The sequence below is a fragment of the Anthonomus grandis genome, chromosome 13, assembly GCF_022605725.1.
Source record: "Anthonomus grandis grandis chromosome 13, icAntGran1.3, whole genome shotgun sequence".
Taxonomy (NCBI): domain Eukaryota; kingdom Metazoa; phylum Arthropoda; class Insecta; order Coleoptera; family Curculionidae; genus Anthonomus; species Anthonomus grandis.
The window spans coordinates 18,635,909-18,657,881 of record NC_065558.1 but is presented as its reverse complement, the minus strand read 5'-3'; the positions used below and the strand labels follow the sequence as shown (position 1 = coordinate 18,657,881).

Genomic DNA, 21,973 nt, shown 5'->3' with positions numbered 1-21,973 from the left:
TATTATTTCAGCAAGCAGCCCTTTAAGTCATCTTTCAATCGAGCACAATCATCAGGTGATTTTACTTGCAGGTACATTGTCAAGGTATTAGCAAAAAAAAACGAAGAACAAAGACGAAAACAATGAGAGATATGGTTGATATAAATATTGAATTACAAAAATTCTAAGTGTGACCCTTGTGGCACACCAGATAGCACATGAATCTCTCTAGATTGGTAACCTTCGATTCGAACAACTTGAGTTTCACCAAGTATGATGTTTATCACATAGCAAGCATCCATCAACGCCCTTTCTCTTTATTTTATATAGTAACATGTGGTTCCTCCAGGGAACTGGCCAAAAAGTCAGCAAACGTTAGAAGATTTAACTCAGTAGAACAATCAGCAACAAAGCCAAACTGTTCACCGATAAGTTGTGAAATAGACTTACAGGCCTGAAGGAGTGTCTATGAGTTTTTTGACACCATTCTAGGAGCTCCATTGGTATACTTGATTGTGAGATCCTTCTCACTTCCTCTCAGCCTGTCATTTATCTCAGTTTTAAATTTGTTTAGATTTTAGCGTTGCTGATTAGTTAGGTTTGATATGTTCAAGTTTCTCTTGTTTCGGAGCACTTTGCGTACTTCCTCTGGTGAACTTAGTCTGATTCTTAGAGAACTATAGCCATTTTTGTTTTTCATGCCAATCCTGGTAAAAAAAAATCATTGATAAATTTGATTGATACATCATTGATTCCCAAGGGACTCTGGATTAGTTGGAACAAGAACGATTAAGTCTCAGTTTTGTCCTCCTGTTCTCACTTCTCTAGAAAATTAAAGACCATTAGATTACATGGCCTTTTTTTGTCATTTACCCATCTCGTTCAATACTATATTACTGCTGTTCATACTTACAAGCTGTGCAGCAATATCTGTGCTATTAGAATTTGAAGGAACTGCTTGTAGAGATAATATTTCAGATTTTATATCGGTCAAGGTAGAGTCGAATCTAGCTTTAATCTCGCGCAGATAATCATTCAAGACTTCTTGTTATGTCATAAATAGTCCGACAAGGCTAACCTGTTTAGAGGTGATATTTCTAGGGAGTTGAGTTTGTTGGGCAGTTTTGATTTTAAAATTTTAAACAACTACGTTTGGATAGAGTACAGAATCCCTGTTAAATTACTTAATTGAAAAAGAAAACCTATCATGCCGGCTTCGTGGATTCTGTGTATGGTCAGTTGTCGCAGTCATACTCTCTCACTCAGAAGTAAAACACATTAGATCATTTTAACTAGGGTTATAAATATATATTATAAGTTAATATGAAGTTAATATGAAGTGAAAAAACATAATGAACCCATGGAATATACCTGGCAAAATATATATTAAGTATTGAAATTTGAAAAAGAACGAAGATGCACAGTTTTTAAGGTACAGGGTGATAAATTTTTTTTTAAATATTAATTTTTTATTAATATTAAAAAAAATATTTACTCGATTCTTTTGAAATTTGGCAGTATTACTTGCTGTATTAAGAGGCTAATTTAGCCCTAATAAGATTAAAACTATAAGGTTCAGTGGCGTCCCGGGGGACATCTTAGCAAATATTATTGGCAAAAAATCTACGCCACTCCCTTTTTTTTCAACTTTAATATTTGTTGTTTGATTAAGCATTTAAAAATACAACTTTTTTGCCTCTTGTATTTTTTTTGTATCTCACTTCGTTTTCGACTAAAAAAAGCGTTTTATTGCATGCCACTGGACAAAACTGGTTTATTATTTTTTGGGAAAAAATCACAGGTGCCTTCTAAAACCAAAGATCAAAAACATTTCTAGGAGCTTTTTATTGCAACAACAACTACAACAAATGTTGGAAATGTCCACTATCCATTTCTATACACTTTCTCACTCGACGAATCATTGAACGACGCATTCGAGCTAAAATTCAAGGTCTATTTCTCACTCCTTCGCAAGCATTTACAATTTTATTTTTTAACTCTTAAGGTGTGACTTAAATCAGGGGAGCGAGGTGGCTATTGAATCGATCCACCTCTTCCAACCCAATTTTCCGAAGGTGATATTGAGATGAGTTCTAACCGCTATACTACAATGAGGAGGGGCTCCATCGTGCATAAAAGTTATTTGATTACGTACATTTAGAGGAACTTCTTCCAGCAATACGGGCAATTCTTGTTGAAGAAATCCTAAGTAAGATTCGCCGTTTAATCTTAAGGGTAAAAAGAAAGGCTCAATTAAATTGTCACCAAAAACACCCATCCACACATTTAAAAAAATTGCTCTTGGTAACGACACTGTACGTAAGCATGGGGATTTTCGTCACTCCATACATGAGTATTATGAAAATTAACAATACGATCACGCCGAAATCCAGCTTTGTCCGTAAAAAGTATGGTTTTATTAAAATTTCTGTTATTATAAACTTTTTCGTAATACCATTGGCAAAACCGCAAACAGGGCAGAAAATCTCTTGGTAGTAATGCCTGCACACGTTGAACATGATACGGATACAAAAGTTGTTCGGAGAGAACCTGCCACACAGTGCTGTTGTAATGATTATCCCCTAATCGAGCTGCTATAGTCCTGGTACTTACACCAGGATTTTCATAACAATTACTGTAAGCACGTACATTACATGCATGTCTGTCATTTCCCCAAAACTGTAATTTTCCATCACAAAAACCGAGATAAAAACTTTTTAGAGAAATTTCACCAAGAAAATTAGTTAATAATTACATACTATAAAAGCTTAAAAATAAATTTTTCACAGAACATAAATATAGTTTAAGTTTGCAAAATAACTTATACCATAATATTAGTACAGGAACATGAGGTAATCATTTAATCATGTTAAGTAATAATATAAAAAATTTAGTTACTTATAAGATCGCTTCAAAAAAACTAGTGGGCTTACGAGTCGCTGAACGAGTCTAAAACTGACCTACTAAGTCAGCAACTGAATGCGAGCAATCACCAGGATAACATCCCTGACCTTTGGAGCATACAGTTTGTAAATATCATATAGTATTATTGTGTATAGAGAGTATAAGAGTACATATTTCAGTTGGAGATACTTCAAAACATTTTCTACCTAATACATATTTACAGAGGTCACAAAGCTATCCAATTCTCGATTTTTTCCAATATAAAAAGAAAAAGAAAAATCTAGAGGAATTATGAGATGTGGTGAATATAATTTCTATATTTACTTAGAACCATCTCTACTTAGAATAGTTTAAAAAATCTTTTTAAAGCCTCAGTCTTTTTAAAGTGGTTTCTTAAGTTTCTAGTAGAAGAATATAATTAAATACCAATGAAAAAGTCGATAACGTTGAAAATTAACAGAGGATGTTTTATTGTGCTTACTAATACAAATCTTTTTATTTGTAACATAAAAATTGGGGGCTTTCATTTTCTCTCTTAAATTTTCGGTCTCATGAAAAGAATGTTTTAGAGAAAAGTTACTTTTTGTGCAAAATGCCAAAATAAGAAAAAAACAGACATTTCTACGTAAGAAAACTACTGAAAGAAACACATAGAGAAAAAACTTGAAACTAATTGAAAAATTAAACAAATTTCTACCTAAACTTGTTCCGAGTTCAAACGTTTCAGAAAAAAAAGGGTTTAAAGAGTTACAGCCTATTGGTTGCATTCAGTTAAATCCATCCTACATTTTTGGTCAAAACAAAAACCAATTATTAATAACTGTTCTCTAGTTCTCCAAACTTCATAAATAATCCAAACTCCCAGATCACAGTCCGCTTCTGACTGTTCCACTAGCTCCGATTTTATACCTTGATTGATAGACAGATCGATTTTAATTGGCCGCAAAACTGACAGCCTGATGCTGTATATTTCGTTTCGCCGTTTGACATCCACTTTCTTCCGTACCGGCTTTTGTCATTTTTACAATAGCAAAGTGGTTTTTTTTGCCTAAAGAAGGTCATGCTAGAATTGATTTATAAAGGCGCCTCGAAATCAAACTATAAATATTTTACAATTTCATATAGGGATAAATTATTAGTTTGTACTTTACCTATGCAAGTCGTGTCGACGGTGCCGAAATAATTGGGCATGCACCGGTCGCAATTTTGTCCGGTAATGCCGGGTTTGCACTTGCATTGGCCGTTCTCTTGGTCGCACACGCTGTCCAGTGCGCCGAACTCGTTGCAGTGACATTTGATGCAGTCTTTTTTTAAGGTTTTCCAATATCCAGGCTATAATTGAAAAATACATATGTTTATGAAATTAAACAAAATAGGATAAAAATAGTGTAGGAATATCAGCTGCTTTTCATCATTTCGGAATGACCCAAACGGACACACCCAGGGCCTTGGGCGATTTGCGGAACTCAAAGAAGCTTCTACTCCTCGAAATTTAAATGACGCTAAGAATGCAAAACTAGTTAAACTACCGCTTTTACCTAGGGTGCACGGACTGTCAAGCATGAAACTATATCACATAAAATGCCGCCATTTTTCATAGTTCTTTAGCGTGTACAGGCTTTCTTTTTACTTCTGCTGGAAAACTAACTTTCATTAATCAAATTTTGCGAAAAATCTTAACAAAATTAATCTGTTTTCATATTTCACACACTTGCTTAGTTTAGTGTGTTGTGTGATTAACTGTGATTGATTGATAACTGTGATTAATGTTCATAAGGATGTGCTGACACGTGATATACAGGAAAATTTCTAAAGAAGCAGAGAATTACATTTTTGTAAAGAAATTGAGATAAAAACAGTAAAAGCTTTGAATCGAATATAGACATTGGCGACATTGCATTTGCATAAATAGTTATTGCAATAAACTTTTTTTGTGAAAATGACAAGTACAAATGTAAACAACAAATGTATTCATCAGAAATGGATTCTGAAGAAGCAGCTAATGTGTTAAATCTGTGGATGGTAAAAGACACAGTTTGCCGGGTTTTTTAATAGGTGCAATATGTTATATATGTTAATATTTGGGTTCAGGCTCTTCATAGTAAAAATATATTATACTTAACTTAGTAATGTGTCTCTTAGACTGACACCACTGTTGTGTGGCAAAATATTTTATATGATATATTTGGAATCTATAAAATAAGATCTTTTTATTTCTATCCAAGATGTATAGGATATTCCATTTAAAAATGTCAGATCACGATTATAAAGAACTGACCACTTTTGATCACATAGAGCAGCAGTCGAGAACAGAAAATGCTGATGGATTAAAAGTTAAAACTGCACCTACGTCTTTAGTAATATCATAGGACCCTAGGCGGACAATATAGGGTAAGATTTTATTTTTTTAAATGACTTTAAACATTAATACTTCAAAATATGAGTTCTATTTCTAGACATTAGATTCCAAAATAAATTACCCAGTGAAGCTTAATATGGAGCAGAATTCATCTTGCTTCTGTATAGACTTTTTGACAGTCTTAATGTCAAAACTTACTCAAAATGCGACGCCAAACCTGAGAAGAGCGATTTCAGCAGTTTCAATGCATGCGTAATTTTGTATCATACAAATCTTGGAGTCTGAAATTTTTAAAGGCAAATAGAAAAAAGGTAACTCCTGTAAATTTTACGTTTAACATATTTACTTGTTGCCCCTTTCATTACTAATTTGTTGGTAGTTATTTAATTTATAATATTTAGTAAAGAACACTTTACATTATACTTTATATTTTATTTCTGCTGCTAAAATGTTTACTTCTTCCTCTTTCATTGCTCATTTGTTAATAGTTATCTAACTTATAATATTTACTAAGGAACATTACTGGTGAATTGAATACTGCATATTCTTCTACATATTTTTTTGGTGATTTTATTAAATTTTTATTGTCCTTTGTACATTTACTATAACCTTTTGTAACACCCTGAATAAACCCTAACTTACAAAGTTTATTCTTCATAGAACAAAGTTCCTAATTAAAGTTGTAAGTTTATACTTACATTATGGAATTTGGAAGAATTTTTATATTTTATTTAATGTTTTAATAAAGGTGTACAACGGTTAATTTTTATTGTATAACTCGTGAATTTTTTGCTATAATCTCTTCTCATATTATAGTAGTACATTTTGTAAATATTTCTTGTTTCATTTCTGAAATCCAGACCTATGTATCTAGTAGGAAATGTATGGGTCTTTCAGAAAGTATAGCACGCAAACAGAAAGAGGCACAAATTATGGGCCTCTGCTTGAAAAAGTGTTAAATTGGGACTTTTTTGTCCCCATATTATATAAACTATTTAATTAAATAAATTATTTAAATTAATTCTCGATTTGCTACTTTTTCTATTTTCGTACTATAATTTATGAAAGAACCTCGCTTTTGCCACTAAATTTAAGCGCACGGTACAGTAAAGCGAAATTCAAATTTGGCGCCATAATCAAATTTTAAATTACCCGTTGTTAAGACGTCACAAACCAATTTTCATTTCGGGTTAGTATTACTCCTCGATATTCAGAGGGCGCAGCAGTCATTCGACATTCTGTGTTCTATTGGCTCTTACGGGAGTTTCGTCTAAATAGTATTTACGACATCTCTGAAGACGCGTGGGTTGGCGAATCTTTCTAAACTATGGTCCGCCGAGTTCAAGTTGAAATATTGGCGCGACTTTTAAATCACGGGAATAAATATTCTAGTAGTGTAAGTAGGTAAATAAATGCGTTGACTATTTTTGTGCATAAAATGTTTTAATTCATACCTTAATGAATGGTAAAAACGCTACAATAGTTACATATATTACATACATATGCGAGAGCTTTTTTATGAATGAAAAATTTTAGTCGTAAAAAAAAGGAATTTACACACGAGACAGAAAAAGCGAGAAACGGAATTAATTAACGCTTTAGTGCGTAACATAATTTTTCTACTGCTGTGCGTAAAGTACTCACTTTACACACTCCAGGGTTTGTAAAGTTTACCCTTTTAAGGTAGTAATTTATTTGTTTAGGTATAATTGCTATTTTTTTACACACTAGTGCGTAACAAGTATAAAAAGTTAATCTGACATTTGTTTGTAATTCAATCTAACATTTTTCAAAATTGTTACCGACATAAAATTAACTTCAATTTTATTGGGTATGGAAAAATCATTAATTCACGCGCTTAAATATTTTGCTTGGATCAATATATATTAAAAAAAATACGACATAGCAATATAAAACAATTAGCCCTGCTCTAAAGATTTTTATTTAACAAACCCCCATGACAGTCTCTCCACCAAAAAAGTACATAAGAAAAAGAGATTAAAGCATTTTTTTTTACTGTATCCACATGTCCAGTCGTTTCGTGAATAGGGGAGAGTGGGGAAAATTCGACAGGTGGGGCAACTTTGTCAATGAACTTTACTCGGAATTGGTTTTGTTTAAAAAATCACGCACCAGTTCGTCTGATGATCGTAAGGAGTATATTAGTTACCTGTTAGGTCTTGAGAGAGGTGTGCAGTTTTGTGCGCAAAACTAAAATATCACGTATTTTAATATTTTGATGTAGTACTGAGTTTTATTTAAATAAGATTTTTGTTAAAAAAGTGGCTTATTTTCTTTTCTTCTTAAACGTGTATTTGACTCTTCGTGTTTGGAATTAACTGGTAATACTCAGTAAGTAAAGCTTCTGTCTAATATTTTTACAAGGCAACTTAGGCAACGGGAAGAGATACACTTTTTCGATTTTAAACTTTCCTTATATAGACTACCAATAACGAATAAGAAACAAAGACATTTTTAAATTTTTCCCACGCATAACTGTTTTTTAGGTATGCATGTTGCTTTATTATTTTATAAGTGTTTTCTATATAGGTGTGTCTTTTAGGATGTGCATTTCAATTATAGTTAAACGATTTTTGCATATCTTAATTCTAGCGATTTGATCTTTTATTAAATGTACATTGTTAGCATTCTTTATAAATAGAATGGAAGCTCCTTGACCATGCCTTTCTAAATTGCTTAGTTTACTTATTATTAGAACGAACTAAAGTAACACGGATCATAAAAAAACATGTAATTAATAAATGAAATCTCAATATTTTTTATATCGTATCAAGTTACTGTGAGGAAAAAGTATCACATATACACAATTTGGATTTATGAACGGGATCGGTACAAGAGATGCACTTTTCTGTCTACAAATATTACTACAGCACTGTAGGATTATGAGCTGTGATAATTTTGCCTTTTTTATAGACTACTAAAAAGCGTTCGATAGAATAAAATACGAAAAGATGATAGACGTCTTGATGAATATAGGAATGGATTATAAAGATATAAGAATCATCTGAAATCTTTAATGGAATCAATCAGCTACAATTAAAATTCATATGGATGACCAATACAGTAAACATTCTTCGAGGAGACTGGGCTGCATCCTGTCACCACTCATATTTAATCTCTACTTGGAGGAAAGCTTTAAAAAAGCTCTGCATAGGAATTTTGCTGAATGGAAACCAAATAAACATCCGATACGCAGATAATGTGATTTTCACTAATAACATGAAGAACTTATAACAAATAATGAACAAAATAAAAGACCCCAGCAGTAACTATGGCTTATAAGAAATTAACATTAGTAAAACCAAATCATGGTAATCAGTAGAGAAACTGGTGGAAGATATGGTTTACGATCAACAATACACCAATAGACAGAGTAACATAGTTTACCTGATCTGCATGATCTGGGAACCATGATCAATGATATGTGGGACAACTCACAGGAGATCAGATGTAGAATAGAGAAAGCAAAAGCCGCTTTTAACCAAATAGCGAAACTGTAAAAGTCACAACCACAACATCAAAATCAAACTCCTCCGATGCTATATTTTCTCTATTTTTTTTCTATGGCATGCAGTCATTGACATTAACCAAGGTAACACAAAGATCACTCAAAGCCTTTGAAATGTGGATTTATAGGAGGATACTCAAATCACATCAAATCAAATCAAACTTGTTTATTTGCCCAATATATACATATACAAGTAATACACAATCAATTTTACAACTATATACTATATGACCCGAGGACAAAAAGGACTACAGCGCGACCATAGTGGCCGATAACACAAAATACACAAATCATATGAATTTGTACGCGGTAACCCTGAAATACTGAGTATATCATGGGTGGATAGAGACAAAGGACTTGGAAGTAATAAACACCATTAGGAGAAGAAAGCTTGAGTACCTCGGACGTATGAGAAACGAAAGCAAATATCACCTTTTAACGAGCATTTTCCAAGGAAAATTAATGGGGGAATACTATTGAGAAATAGGAAAATATCATGGCTTAAAAACTTAAGCACACGGTTCTCAAAAACTATTACTGAACTATTTGAAGCAGCAATGAGCCAAGCCACCATATCCAGGATGACTGCCAATTGTTAAGCGCTTAAAGAAAAAGAAGAGAAGCATGTTATTTGGTGAACAGTTTATAGCTTTTATAAGGATAACTTAGTTCCAATATTGACAATTATTTGGGATAATAGGAAAGTCAGATAATTATCATATCAAAAAGAATTGTTGAAATACGGCAAGAATACCTGCGCCAAATTAAAATACGTCGTGACACCAACAGAAACACTATATACTTAGATGAAACATGGTTTGATACACATGACATCGTTAAATATTGCTGGGTTGCCAACATCAACCTTTGTGTTCTACATACTTAAGAAGAATATGGAAAAAAAAACAAATAAATATTCCGAACAAAGTGCCCACAGTTTTAAATAGGACTATGTGATTGATAATACATACGGGGTGTCCCAAAAGTATGGACACACCCAAAAATCTTGGGAAATATGGGCGCTACAAAAAATCTTTGAATAGAAAACTTTTGGGGAATCAATCGGTGCATCTGATGGTGACCTTTATTGACCGTCATATTAAACATTTTGACATTACGATTCTATGTGGATTATATACCGGGTGGTGCGTCGCCGAGCGGAACATAGGAAAACCCATGTAAATTTTAAGGGGGTTAATTATTGGCTTCCCTGTACATTTTATAAAAAAAAATGTAAGATAAATTTTTGAAGAGACCAATCTGGCAAACCCTTGTGCAAAGTTTAAAAAAAATGTAATAAGCCAATCTTGAATTATTCAATTAAATGTAATTGCAAAATTAGCAAATTTTCGGTTAGGCTATCTGCCTAAGTTAATAATCCTAATTTAGTTATCCGTGAAAATGTGTAAATAAATAAACATTTACCTTGCAACTGTCACAAGTTTTTCCCTCGTAATGGGATTTACAAATGCACTGGCCTGTCGATGGGTCGCACGATGAATACTTCGAGCCATTTGGGTCACAGTTACATGCTGGAACAAAATAATACAAATTATATTAAACTGTCAATTAAATTTATAAAACTAGGCATTAAAATTATAAAACGTAACATTTTGAGTGTCGCTGCATTAAGTCCGGATCGCGTTTTTCATGCATTTTAAAATCGTAATCGTCAGCAGAAAATTGCTCGCGATACATAAGCCATGTCCGAGTTGCATTTACATTGTATACATTATACATAAGTAAATAACGTCAAACTGGAGGAATCTCGCTTTTGAAATATCGCGGATACATATTTATGGATTATATTTTATTATTTGCTCAGCGAGAGGGAAAATTATATCAGAAAAACATCTTGTGAAAAGAGTAACTTTATATGTTAAGTCTTTTATGTGTTTGAATAAAGTTTGCTTTAGTTATGCGTTCGTTTTCCCGTAATTATATTTTCTTATAATATTTTATGACTGAATTTACTTTCTTCATAAAAAAAAATATTTTTAAGCCAAAATCCAATACAAATAATTTAAATTATGTGTTAATATATATATATATAGCTGAAAATTTCCTCTTTTGGAAATGTGTATTACCTTGACAACGGAGAATCAGTTAATATGTTTGTAAACAAAACACCTCCTTGCCCCTGAACACATTTTGAACTGAAATAAAATTGTTATTTACTGATTCTAGTCTTTCAATGTCCCGTATCATTATGTAAAAATTTTGGGAATTTAAAGTACACTTCTTTTCAAGTTAAAAAAACGTAAAACTTTCATATCCATTTTTATTTATTTCAAAGTTACACGCCTATGTACGATATTTGAAGATAATACTAAAAAAATCGTAAAGTTAATAAAGATTAATTTTATTTAGAAATAAGGTTAATTGATACTATTTTCAAAATGTCCACTTCCTTGAATGCAGGCTTGTGCCCGTAAGCCAACAGATGACGTAGTTATCCGCATTTGGCCCCTATTCTGTCGTATTTATATTATTCTTCCCTTGTATTTGAAACTCTCGCATATACTAAATCTTTTATGCGTCTTCATAAATAAAAATCAAGGGGATTGCAATCGGGTGATCTTGATGGCCAGACCAATTTCGTACAGCAACTCCGAAATGCAATGGGTTCCATTTGGAACCACATATTGTCTAGGCGAATATTCAGTGGAACATGCTCCAAAGGTCCTTGCAGTTTGTTCACAAGTGACTGAAGCTCAGTCTTCGCATTCAACCTTGTAGGAAGCACAACAGGACCAAGCAACAAGTCATCAATTAGGGCATTCCACACGCTAACAGAAAATTCATGTTGAAAATTACATGGAAGTACAGCTTTTGGATTTTATGATTTCCCTCTATGCAGATTTTCTTAGATTTGTAATATCACGTCTCGTAAATGTCGCTTCATCTGCCAGAGGACGGTTCTGTAGAAATAAATATTAGGACGGGACTGTCCTAATATCCAGGTAGAATAAATTAGATTAGTATAGTGATCTGCCTCAAACAAACCTTGTACCTTACGATAATGATACGGATATAAGACTTCACGTTTTAAAATTTGCCCAACAGTCATTCGCAGTAGTTCGATTTGTTTATAGATTCGACGAACACTAATAGTTGGATCCCTTACCACAGTATCTAGTACTTGTTAATTCAAGTCTGCTGGCAAGTTTACTTCCCGATTAAAAAGATAATCACGCAGACCACATTTCCGAAATTGTCTGTATACTTCCAGAAATATTATAATAGATATTCGATAACTGCTTGACGAGCACTACGGTAGTGGCCATCCATGCACAAAATGCACTCTTGAGAACAAAATCGATGGAGCATTTTGATAAAGAAAACGTGGGTCACTAAGAAGCTGGGGCTGCACTTAAACTTGCTCACTTGAATGTCAATAATTCTTAGTTCCTGTTTTGATAGCTTATTGATTTGTAGGAATACAGAGTGTTTCAGAACTATGGGATCAACTGGGGGTTGTTCAGTGCAACAGAAGAATCCATTTGAGTATAGGAACCCATGTCCGGAAATACGTCACTACGCCACTACGGCCCTAAGACGCGTTAAAATTTATAAAAAACATTAATTACCTAAATAGGATCTGCTGCATTTATTTTTACCTTTCGTACATGATACCATAACGACAATTGTTTAAAATCAACGCTTTAATTGGGCCATACCTTCTACCGGAACGGTTAACAGGACCTATTTATCTGCGTTTCTTGAAGGAAGTTCTCCCAGAACTCCTTGAAAATGTTCCACTAAACGTTAGACAGCAAATGCGGTTTCAGCATGATGGAGCGCCGGCTCACTTTGCTGTACAAGCACGCGAGTATTTGGCTCAGCGGTTTGGCACCGTCTGGCACCGTTGGATTGCCAGAGGTGGAGCAGTTTCTTGGCCTCCTAGGTCACCCGATTTAACGTCGCCCGATTTTTTTTGTGGGAACATGTAAAGTCTTTAGTCTACGAAACTCCAGTAGAATCAGAGCTAGACTTAATTGGACGAATAACAGCAGCATTTGAAATCATTCTAAACGAGGATCAAATTTTTAGTGTAGTCCGCCGACATGTGCGGCATTTAAATCGGTGTATTGAGGAAGACATTTTGAACAATTGTTGTGATGGTATCATATACAAAAGGTAAAAATAAATGCATCAGATCCTATTTAGGTAATTAATATTTTTTCTAAATTTAAACGCGTCTTAGGGCCGTAGTGGAGTAGTGACACATTTCCGGACATGGGTTTCTATACTTAAATGGATTCTACTGTTGCACTGAACAACCCCTAGAAGTTTGATCCCATAGTTCTGAAATACCCTGTATGTACTATTACTAATGAGGAGCACGCATATTTATGTTCCGAGAATAAGTGTTTTATTTATCATAAAACAGTTTGAATTTTTGATCTTCGAAAAAAAATGTTGTAGTTCTTATTTCTCTTTATTTCACGAATTTATTTGTAGTTTTTCAAATAACATTTATAGGCATGTAATTCTGAAATAAATAAAAATGGAGATACGAGATTTGCATTTACTTTATACTCCCAAAATTTCAACATAGAGATACGGGACACCTTGCATAAAATGTTTCAGATGCAAATATTAAAAAGATGGCCAGAGATCAGGCCAGATCCATTAATAATAATTCTTCTAAGTCATAGGGTGCCAAAACTACACAGAGACTCTGAAATATTATTTTTGAACGAAGAAAAATTCATCTTTTGTATAGCAATAAGTAATTTAGTAAACAGTCTTACAGTAAACACATGCAAATTGGTGTTTGTGTTATAATCGTGTATAGTTGTAATGTCTCCCATGGTCGCAAAACTGTTCAATTTTTTTTAAATAAATTAATATTTCTAGTACATAGAGAGCCTGAAGAGTGAGAATATTATATTTTTGAAATAAGTTTCTGCAATAATACCCAATGCCTACAGCAGCAATATTTCTTAAGGCTTTCCATTGCATTCGAAACATTTTAGTCATATTAGAATTAAATGCTCCTTAAAAAATAAGCGGATATTTTATGCGCGATACAAAGTGAGCGAAATAATACGACAAAACAGTATTTTGGTTAGAGAGGTCTCTAAGATAAAAAAATAGTAAAACAAATTGTAGCAAGTTTAGAAAACAAGTGATCTATGTAAGTGTGAGTTCCAGTTTAAAGCAGAATCAATGTAAAATTTTAATTTACTTATGATGTTCGTGATATAAAATTGACAAAAACCATTTTATCTGCATCTAAGCGCATTTTTTTTAAAGAAACCAACCTTTAAATGCACAAAGGACAGCACGCAATCTTAATACTACTTCATTGACAGAACCAAATCTATTGGATTATCCACAATTATAGGTAATTCATTTACAAAAACTAAGTATAGTAAAGGCCCTAGCAGAGAGCCGTGCAGTACACCAATTTTTACAGGAAGGTAGCTTATCCCCAATATTAACAATCAGTTATCTATTGTTAAGGTAAAACTCTAACCAAACACCAACCAAGCCTCTAGGACCATAATAATTTTATTTTAAAAGTAGGAGTGAATGATCTATCAAAGCCTTATCTATAATAGCCTTACTCAAGTCCACAAAAAAGCCAATACACTTTTTGATAAAATCTAGATATTTATAAAATTGTTCCAAAAATTGCATCACTGCAGAGCCATTGGTTTTATCCTTTGTAAAACCGTGCTCACATAACCACAAAAAAAATATTTGCTGAAAAGCAGCCCTCTTTTCTACCCTCCCTATAGTTTCCAAGATATCAATAGTGGCATACGCTATTTAAAATATCCTATATACATATAGCGTTTTAATATAAACGTACATTAAATCCATCACATTACACCTACACTTAAGCATTTTTCTATCAAATCAATCAATCTTATATGATTTCATAAAACCATAGCTGTAACATCTAAATTATCTATTTAGATCATCTGCGCCTTAAATGGATTTAAATACAAATTTTACTTTCAGGTTGTCTAGATGCATTAGGTTAAATTTAAAATAGGTACATGATTGAAGATCAATAAATACGCGGTTATTCTGGTTGGCAGATGTTGGCGTAACTAATTAACATTTTCAAATTAATTGTAAATAAATAACTCCAAAAAGCGTGAAAAGCGAAAGTTAATTGGGTTTCCGCCAGTAGAAAGACGACTTGAAGTTTTAATACAAAATAAAGTACCTAATTTTTAATACCATATAAATTTAATCAATTTAAATTGTTATTGTCTGGCGTGCGACAATTAGACAAATAGATAAACAATTTATCCGAAGAGCTTAATTAAAACCGGGGTCTTATTAATGTTAATTAACGTCAGCAATTGACTCGCGCTGCCCAAAAATTCGGCTGATTGATTTTTGGATTGTGGCCTCTCTAGATTTCAATAAATAATAATGAAAAGGCGCGGGTTTAATTAAATTCGATTAAATTTATTTTTAATTAAACCGGATCTTTATTTAGATGTAATATAAGTGACTGTACACATGTCTGAGCGCGTTTCCGGGGTCAGATTTAGGTCATGAGGTATTTTTGAACTGGCTGCAACACACCTGGAATAAGAGTGTTTTTAATGGGAGCATGCAGAAAAACAATGCCTTGAAGTATTATAAATTTAAAGTAATTAATTTTAAACAGTAGAGGAACATTTATTTAATTACTTGAATTATTTAGCACATGTGTCCCATTTTGATTGCAGGGTAACTTCCTAACTATTAAAAATAGAAGTTTGAGGTTTTCACAAACTGATAATCTGTGTACTGTAATCTGAAACTGTAATTTGATAATCATAATCCGAGAAAATGTTCTGTATTTTATGCTTCAGCTTTTAACTTTCACCTTGCATCTCAGCAACAAAGCAGCAACAAGTAATTTGATTTACAAAATAACTCATTTTTGTTTGCGATAATAAAAGTTTAAAGAAAAAATAGCGGAGGTGCGGACAGACTTTTAGAGAATAAAGAAACTGTTCAACTTATGTCTGCACCAAGGCGAATCCCCTATAAGATGGCATAAAGATACAAAATGTAATATAAAAGTCGAAAGAGGGATAAGACAAGGGGACACGTTAACTCCCAAACTTTGTACGGCAGTTGTGGAATATGCTTTCAAGCAGTTAGACTGGGGAAACCAGGAAATCTGTTTAAATGGCGAAACGCTATTCCACTTACGATTTGCCGACGACATAGTTCTAATAACAAACCATTTAAGAGAAATTAGAATCATGATTATTGAGTTAAATGCCGTTGCAGAATTCGGTCGTAATTCTTGACAAATTTTAGTCGGTGGTAACGAAATAATACTAGTCCACAAATATAACAACTTAGGCCATGAAATTAAAATTACCAGAGATATACAAATAACTGAACTCCAAAGGAAAATTACCTTAGCATGGGCTGCACATCTCAGACATCTTTAAGAGCAACATATCAAATCATCTAAAAACTAAGACCTTCGACCAAGGCGTGCTCTCAATCATGACTTACGGTACCGAAACTTTCTCCTTAACCCAAACCACAGAAACCTAACTCAGAGTAGCCGCAAGAAGAATGGAATGGAATGCTACTGGGACTCTCAGAAATAGAGTCAGAAATGAGGAAATGGGAACAGGCACCACGGATGTTATCCAGCGCATAACATGAGTTAAGTGGAACTAGGCCGGCAATGTGACCAGAATGGCTGATGGGTGGTGGACCAAAAAAATTGTAGACTGGAGACCACAAGTTGACAAAAAAAGTAGAGGCAGACCACCCATACGATAATAAAAAAATCGCAGGCAACTGGCTATAAGAAGCTCAGCACTGACACAACTGGAATAATTTATGACAACTTTGGACGCAGAAAGTTGGATGATGATAATAGAAGAAGGTTCTTAAATTCAGCTATCCATCCTTTGCGTGTTTTATTCACAAAATAAATACTTTTGGTAGTACAGCTGTCTGAGAATCTAAATATATTTAAAAACAGATTCCATCATTAATCAGAACTCCGAATACACGCAACACAACAATAATAAAAGTAGATCACCAAACAACAAAAGATTTACCAATATTAACAGAAATAAGTGATAAGTGATAGATATAAAAAAGGGATAGCATAGATGCAAAAATCTTACAATATTTCTCAATAAACACGTATCCTTTACAAACCAAGAATAAGCCTGTTATGTCAATCTACCCAGTAAGCGCCATGTTCTTTAGTGGCTTTATACTGCAGTCACATGACCGAGGGTCTTATATGAATCCATGGTATGGAGGCTAGCCGCATCAAAGATTAATTGTCTTAAAACCCAAGAATTGGTTGGTCTGCAAAGACCGGTCTGTTTGGGAATGACCGGAGTCATAAGAACAACACCTGTGGAACTCTTAACATTCTTCTTGGGCTACTGGAACTCCCAGTCTGGATTGAAAGTGAGAATATGGCGGCGCATAAGAGGTTAAAGGATAGCGGAGAATGGCGCATTGTTCACTTAGGGCAAGGCCATATGAAGTTAAAGAAAGGCTTTCGGGTGGTGGAAATACCGACAAGGGAGGAATGGGCTCCTTGAACCAAATCAAGGCCATAAAGGGTCTGCAGGCACTGATGGGTCGTAGACGGAAAGCACCAAGTTAGCTAGAGCTGAAGTGTACAGGATGACACGAATTTCCTAGTAGAAATGAAATCGTTTCTACTAGGGAATCATTTCTAGAAATGGAATTATTTCTACTAGGGAAACACACCACAGTTTTTCAAGCGAAGCTGTTTGCATGCTATACTTGAAGTAGCAAACAAACGGGAAGCATTGGCAGGTAACGAAGGGATTTGTATCTACTCTGATAGTCAAGCTGCCCTCAAGGCGATTCAAAACTCAGCGCTAGTACAGGAGTGCAGAAACGTATTAGAAAGACTGGCAGCACATACCGGCAAAATAAGGAAGAATTGGAGCAGGACAGAATTATGTAGACAGGCCAAGGAGATGATACCAGATCATGACGGCTCTAAAGTAAGGCGACTGCTAGCAAAGAGCCGAGAGGGGATTAAAGACTTAGTGAAAATTCTAACTGGGCATAACTGCCTAAGCCTACACCTTCTACACTTTCTTGGTATAAAAAACTGCACTCTGTCCGAATTGCCGTACAGTGGAGGAAACTTCATACCATATATTATTAGGAATTTGCGATTGGTGGAGTCACCTGAGAAAGAAAATTTTATAAGCAACGGCACTCCAATGGAAAGATCTTAAAGATCTGGACTGGGAAAACGTGCAAGCCGTTATTAAGAAGACTCAGTGGAGACCGTGCATTGGGAATGGAGGTATTGAGACTCAACCGATGCCTGGCGCACCAATACCTACTTAGAAGAGGGACAGTTTGCAATATCATTAATACGCGAAAAGATCTTATTAGGATACGAATCTTTAAGATTCGTATCCTGAATCTTAATGAAAATAAAATCGTTTTTTGCAAATTGAAAATAAGTAGCCTTAGATTAGAGTGGTAAATCAGAGGTGAGGATAAAAACCTTGATCTTGAAAGCCTTTAATTATAACGCTTTTACTTTAACGATTATTAAACTTCTTTAGTAACATTTGATGAATTATTTGGTCGAATGTCTTACTGAAATCTAGAGATTATGACAAAGAGTGAAATAAATAAAATTCGAAAAATTGCAGAAATGGAAAAAGCCATGTTGGTTAATTGAAAGTTGTAATTACATATGATGACTGTATTATAAAAATTAGCAGCAATTTGTATTTAGCAATTTAGATATTAATCGGAACCGGATTATCATTTTTTAACCTTAGATTAGTAGAATGTGACTTATGAGATGTATAGTATAAATTTGCAGTCCTTAGCCATATAACTGAAATTCAGAGCCTGTGATCAATTTCCTGTTCAACTGCCCGCTGGCAGTAATAATTTCTTCCTGGAAATTGCTGTAGATGTACCATCGAAATCTGAGGAACAAGAAAAGAAACTTGTTTGCAGCATAGGAATTTGAAATTTTTATAGACAGTCGGAAAAAGTCAGCAAAAGCTAATATAATTTCTTCTGGTTTATAAGTTTTACCAGATGAGTCATATATAGTAGCAGGTATCACATATTCACCTGTAACCTTACAAACACTCTCCATACAGCAATTATTTAAAGGTAGTATTTTCATTAAATGAAAATCATGAATTAAATCTTCCGGCATGATATTAAAGCAGTGTATCACCATTCTGATAACCTCTACCGACCAGATGTTATTAAGCAAGTGTCATTATCTCAATATATATTATAGCCTATTAAACAATTTAAAATTATTACAAACAAGCCTTCCTAAAGCAATAACAATTAATATTAATAATTATTATTTCTGTTAATTTGGGTCATACATATAAAATATTTTCATAACACGCATACCGGAGTTTGCTTTAATTATTTATTAATCGGTGTGTTCAAACAAGATGTTTCTTACTCAACTTAATGGAAATTTGATCAATTCAGATTATTAGTCATTTTCTTATTTCCTTTGCGTCAGCCGAATATCATTTTTATCACAATAGTGACAGTTCAAAACAACATGTCAAGTATCATTCCTTTTTTTGACCTCATGGTGCGCAAAAAACATCAAATTTGCGTTGTTGCTTGTTTGAAATAGCGTATATATTTTGCGTCGAAACGATTGGACGTGATATTGGACTGGTATAAAAAAATTTACATTCGTCTTTTGAGGCATCCATTGAATTATTAATGTTTATCTCTCTTACGAATGTGCCAAAACGAACTCATCCTTCCAATCAATATAATTCGCGTAGGTAGTTGTCATTTTCATATTTCCTTCACAGTACGTGGTAAATAATAATTTCTCTAACATTTATGATATAACGGATATACGATATATTAATTTTATGTTGTATCAATCGAATTTAAAGGACGAGTGGGTGTTTTTATACAGGTAATTCTGAACGATGACAAGATAACTGGAGGAACGAGTTTGAGATGAGCCAAGCAAATCGAGAATTTAAATACTGTTTAAAAAATAATCAGTTTGTCAAGAGTAAAAAATATACAAAATTATGTATTTAACTTAATCAGTATTTTATTATTAGTATAACCTATACAGTGAAAGCAACAATAATGTTGTAATAGAATAGCACATATAACTGTATATTGTTAATTTATTTTTCTTACAGCCTGTAAATAATATTAAAACATCACATAATCAGAAAAGTGTCAAAGAAACAATTGTCTGGCCTGAGTCATCTATTTGGAAACAATAGGTTATGCAGCAGAACTAAAGGATTTTTTAATAAGAACGCAAGATTTGAATTGTGTGGCATGTTTGACAGGCAAAATGTCACATAATTATGACGTGACAGATGGGAGTTAGTAAACATAGAGCATTATATAGAAGAACAACGCGTTCTGATTGTCAAAAATTATTATCAAAGTTGTGAAAGTTTAACTGTGACTATTAGTAAAGTGCGTCCAAGGTTTGGTCGAAATACAGGATGTTTCGGGAGGGAAGGGAAATATTTTGGGAACATGTTCAGAAGGACAAAATAAAATAAATTAACCCGTATGTTTAATTCTGATTCTCAACCGTTTCTAAAATAATCGGTTCTGAAGTTTCTTTTGTAAGATTTTTTATTTTAAAAGCAACACAAATACTATTAAAAAAAAACCAAATTCCACTAATTTAAAATATTTTTGAAAATACCCCCACCACCTTCAAGGCAAGCTGCAGCATGTTGGTTAAGTGCTCGTGTTGCATGTTTTGGAATTGTTTGGGAATTGTTTTTAATAATATTTGAGGAATTAAAAAATTGATTGTGGAGTCCTTCTATGGTCTCTACTGGTGTTTTGGACACTAGAGCTTTCATCCACCCCCAGAGGCAATAATCCAGTGGATTTAAGTTTGGTGACCTCGGTGTCCAAACTTAAGGTCAGGAAAATGTCTGTCTGATTGTCTTAAGAAATTACGCACTCGGCGACTAAAATAAGTCAGGGCTCCATAGTGATGAAAATACATTCGGTGTCGAACAATTAGCGGAACATCATCCAACATGTGTATTAAATAGTATTCCAAAAAGCGTAAATATCCTTTTGCAGTAAGACGCTCATCTAATACAAAAGGACCAAGCAACTGGTCATTCAGCATTCCACATTGAATCGATGTTGAAAGTTTCGTTTAAACGTGGCATGAGGATTTTCATCTGACCACCGATGTTCATTGTGTCGGTTATTAATTCAATTGCGGGTAAAATGAGCTTCATCGCTAAATAAAATGTGTTTATGTAGGCCTCAATTTTGTTGGATCCATTCGCAAAATTGAACCCTTAAGCCATAATCACCCTCTTAAAGATGTTAAAGAAGTTCTTTTATAATCTGCCTCGTATTAACACCCGGGTTATCTAGAGCCATCTCCAGAACATTTTCTTTATTTCCCATATTTAGTCCCTCTTCTCGTTTAGAATTAATTCTTACGCTTGGAAACATTCCTATTTCCTGAGCATTTGCAAAAACTGTCTGAAAAACTGTCTTTTCGATTAGGAATACTTCGATTTGGAAAACGACGTCAGTATTCATCAACAGCACGTAATGCGCTAGCATTACAGAAACCATACACGAATATCATGTCAGCATACTCCCTATTGATGAATGTCTGAGGTAATGCAAACTTTGCTCTTTTCAAATTGAAACGCTCAGAATCAATCAAACTGATATCCATGCTTGTCAAAACTACCAGTCAATTAAAATAGGTATTAACAAAAAATGATAAAATACAGAGAACGTAATTATTCAAAAAATTTACAAAAAAAACTTTTAGAAATAGTTAAGAATTGGATTAAAACATATAGGTTAATTTATCTTATTTTGACCTTCTGAAAAACTGAAAAAAATAATTAAAAAATTTGGTAAAAAAAGTACTAATTCGGCTAGTGATTTGAAATACACAGGACCTCTACGAGCCTGTAGAGGTCCTTCAGAATAAACCATCACGGCAGCTCGCGTGAGTGTAACAGAAAGGCCAGATGCATCAACTCATGATCGAGCACAAGAACTATACTTTGCAACAGGCACTCTTCAGCGAATTTTGAAAAAAAAATTTCAGTGATGAGGCTCATTTTCGCCTCGATGGCTTTGTTAATAGGCCAAACTATTACATTTGAGGCTTAAACAATCTATGAATGATTGATCAGAAAGCAATGTATCCACAATTTGTCATGGAATAA

General features: G+C 33.7%; 1 protein-coding gene and 1 long non-coding RNA gene across 3 annotated transcripts in view; one reads left to right on the top strand and one right to left on the bottom strand.

The window, feature by feature from the left end:
- LOC126743741 (laminin subunit alpha-1) overlaps window positions 1-21,973 on the bottom strand; it is a 549,108-nt gene that overhangs the window by 54,801 nt on the left and 472,334 nt on the right. Inside the window, exons 18-19 of the mRNA XM_050450955.1 lie at window positions 10,197-10,303; window positions 4,035-4,215 (exon numbers count right to left, since the gene is read on the bottom strand). Coding sequence (XP_050306912.1) covers window positions 4,035-4,215; window positions 10,197-10,303 — 288 coding nt within the window. The remainder of the gene's footprint in view (window positions 1-4,034; window positions 4,216-10,196; window positions 10,304-21,973) is intronic.
- The window catches only part of LOC126743752 (uncharacterized), a 70,784-nt gene that overhangs the window by 14,611 nt on the left and 34,200 nt on the right, over window positions 1-21,973 (top strand). The window contains exon 1 of one of the 2 annotated variants that reach the window (XR_007662975.1): window positions 5,453-5,553. The exons of the other annotated variant lie outside the window; for it this stretch is intronic. This is a non-coding gene — a long non-coding RNA (uncharacterized LOC126743752). Of the gene's footprint in view, window positions 1-5,452; window positions 5,554-21,973 lie in introns of those variants that run through there. 2 annotated transcript variants of the gene reach the window in all.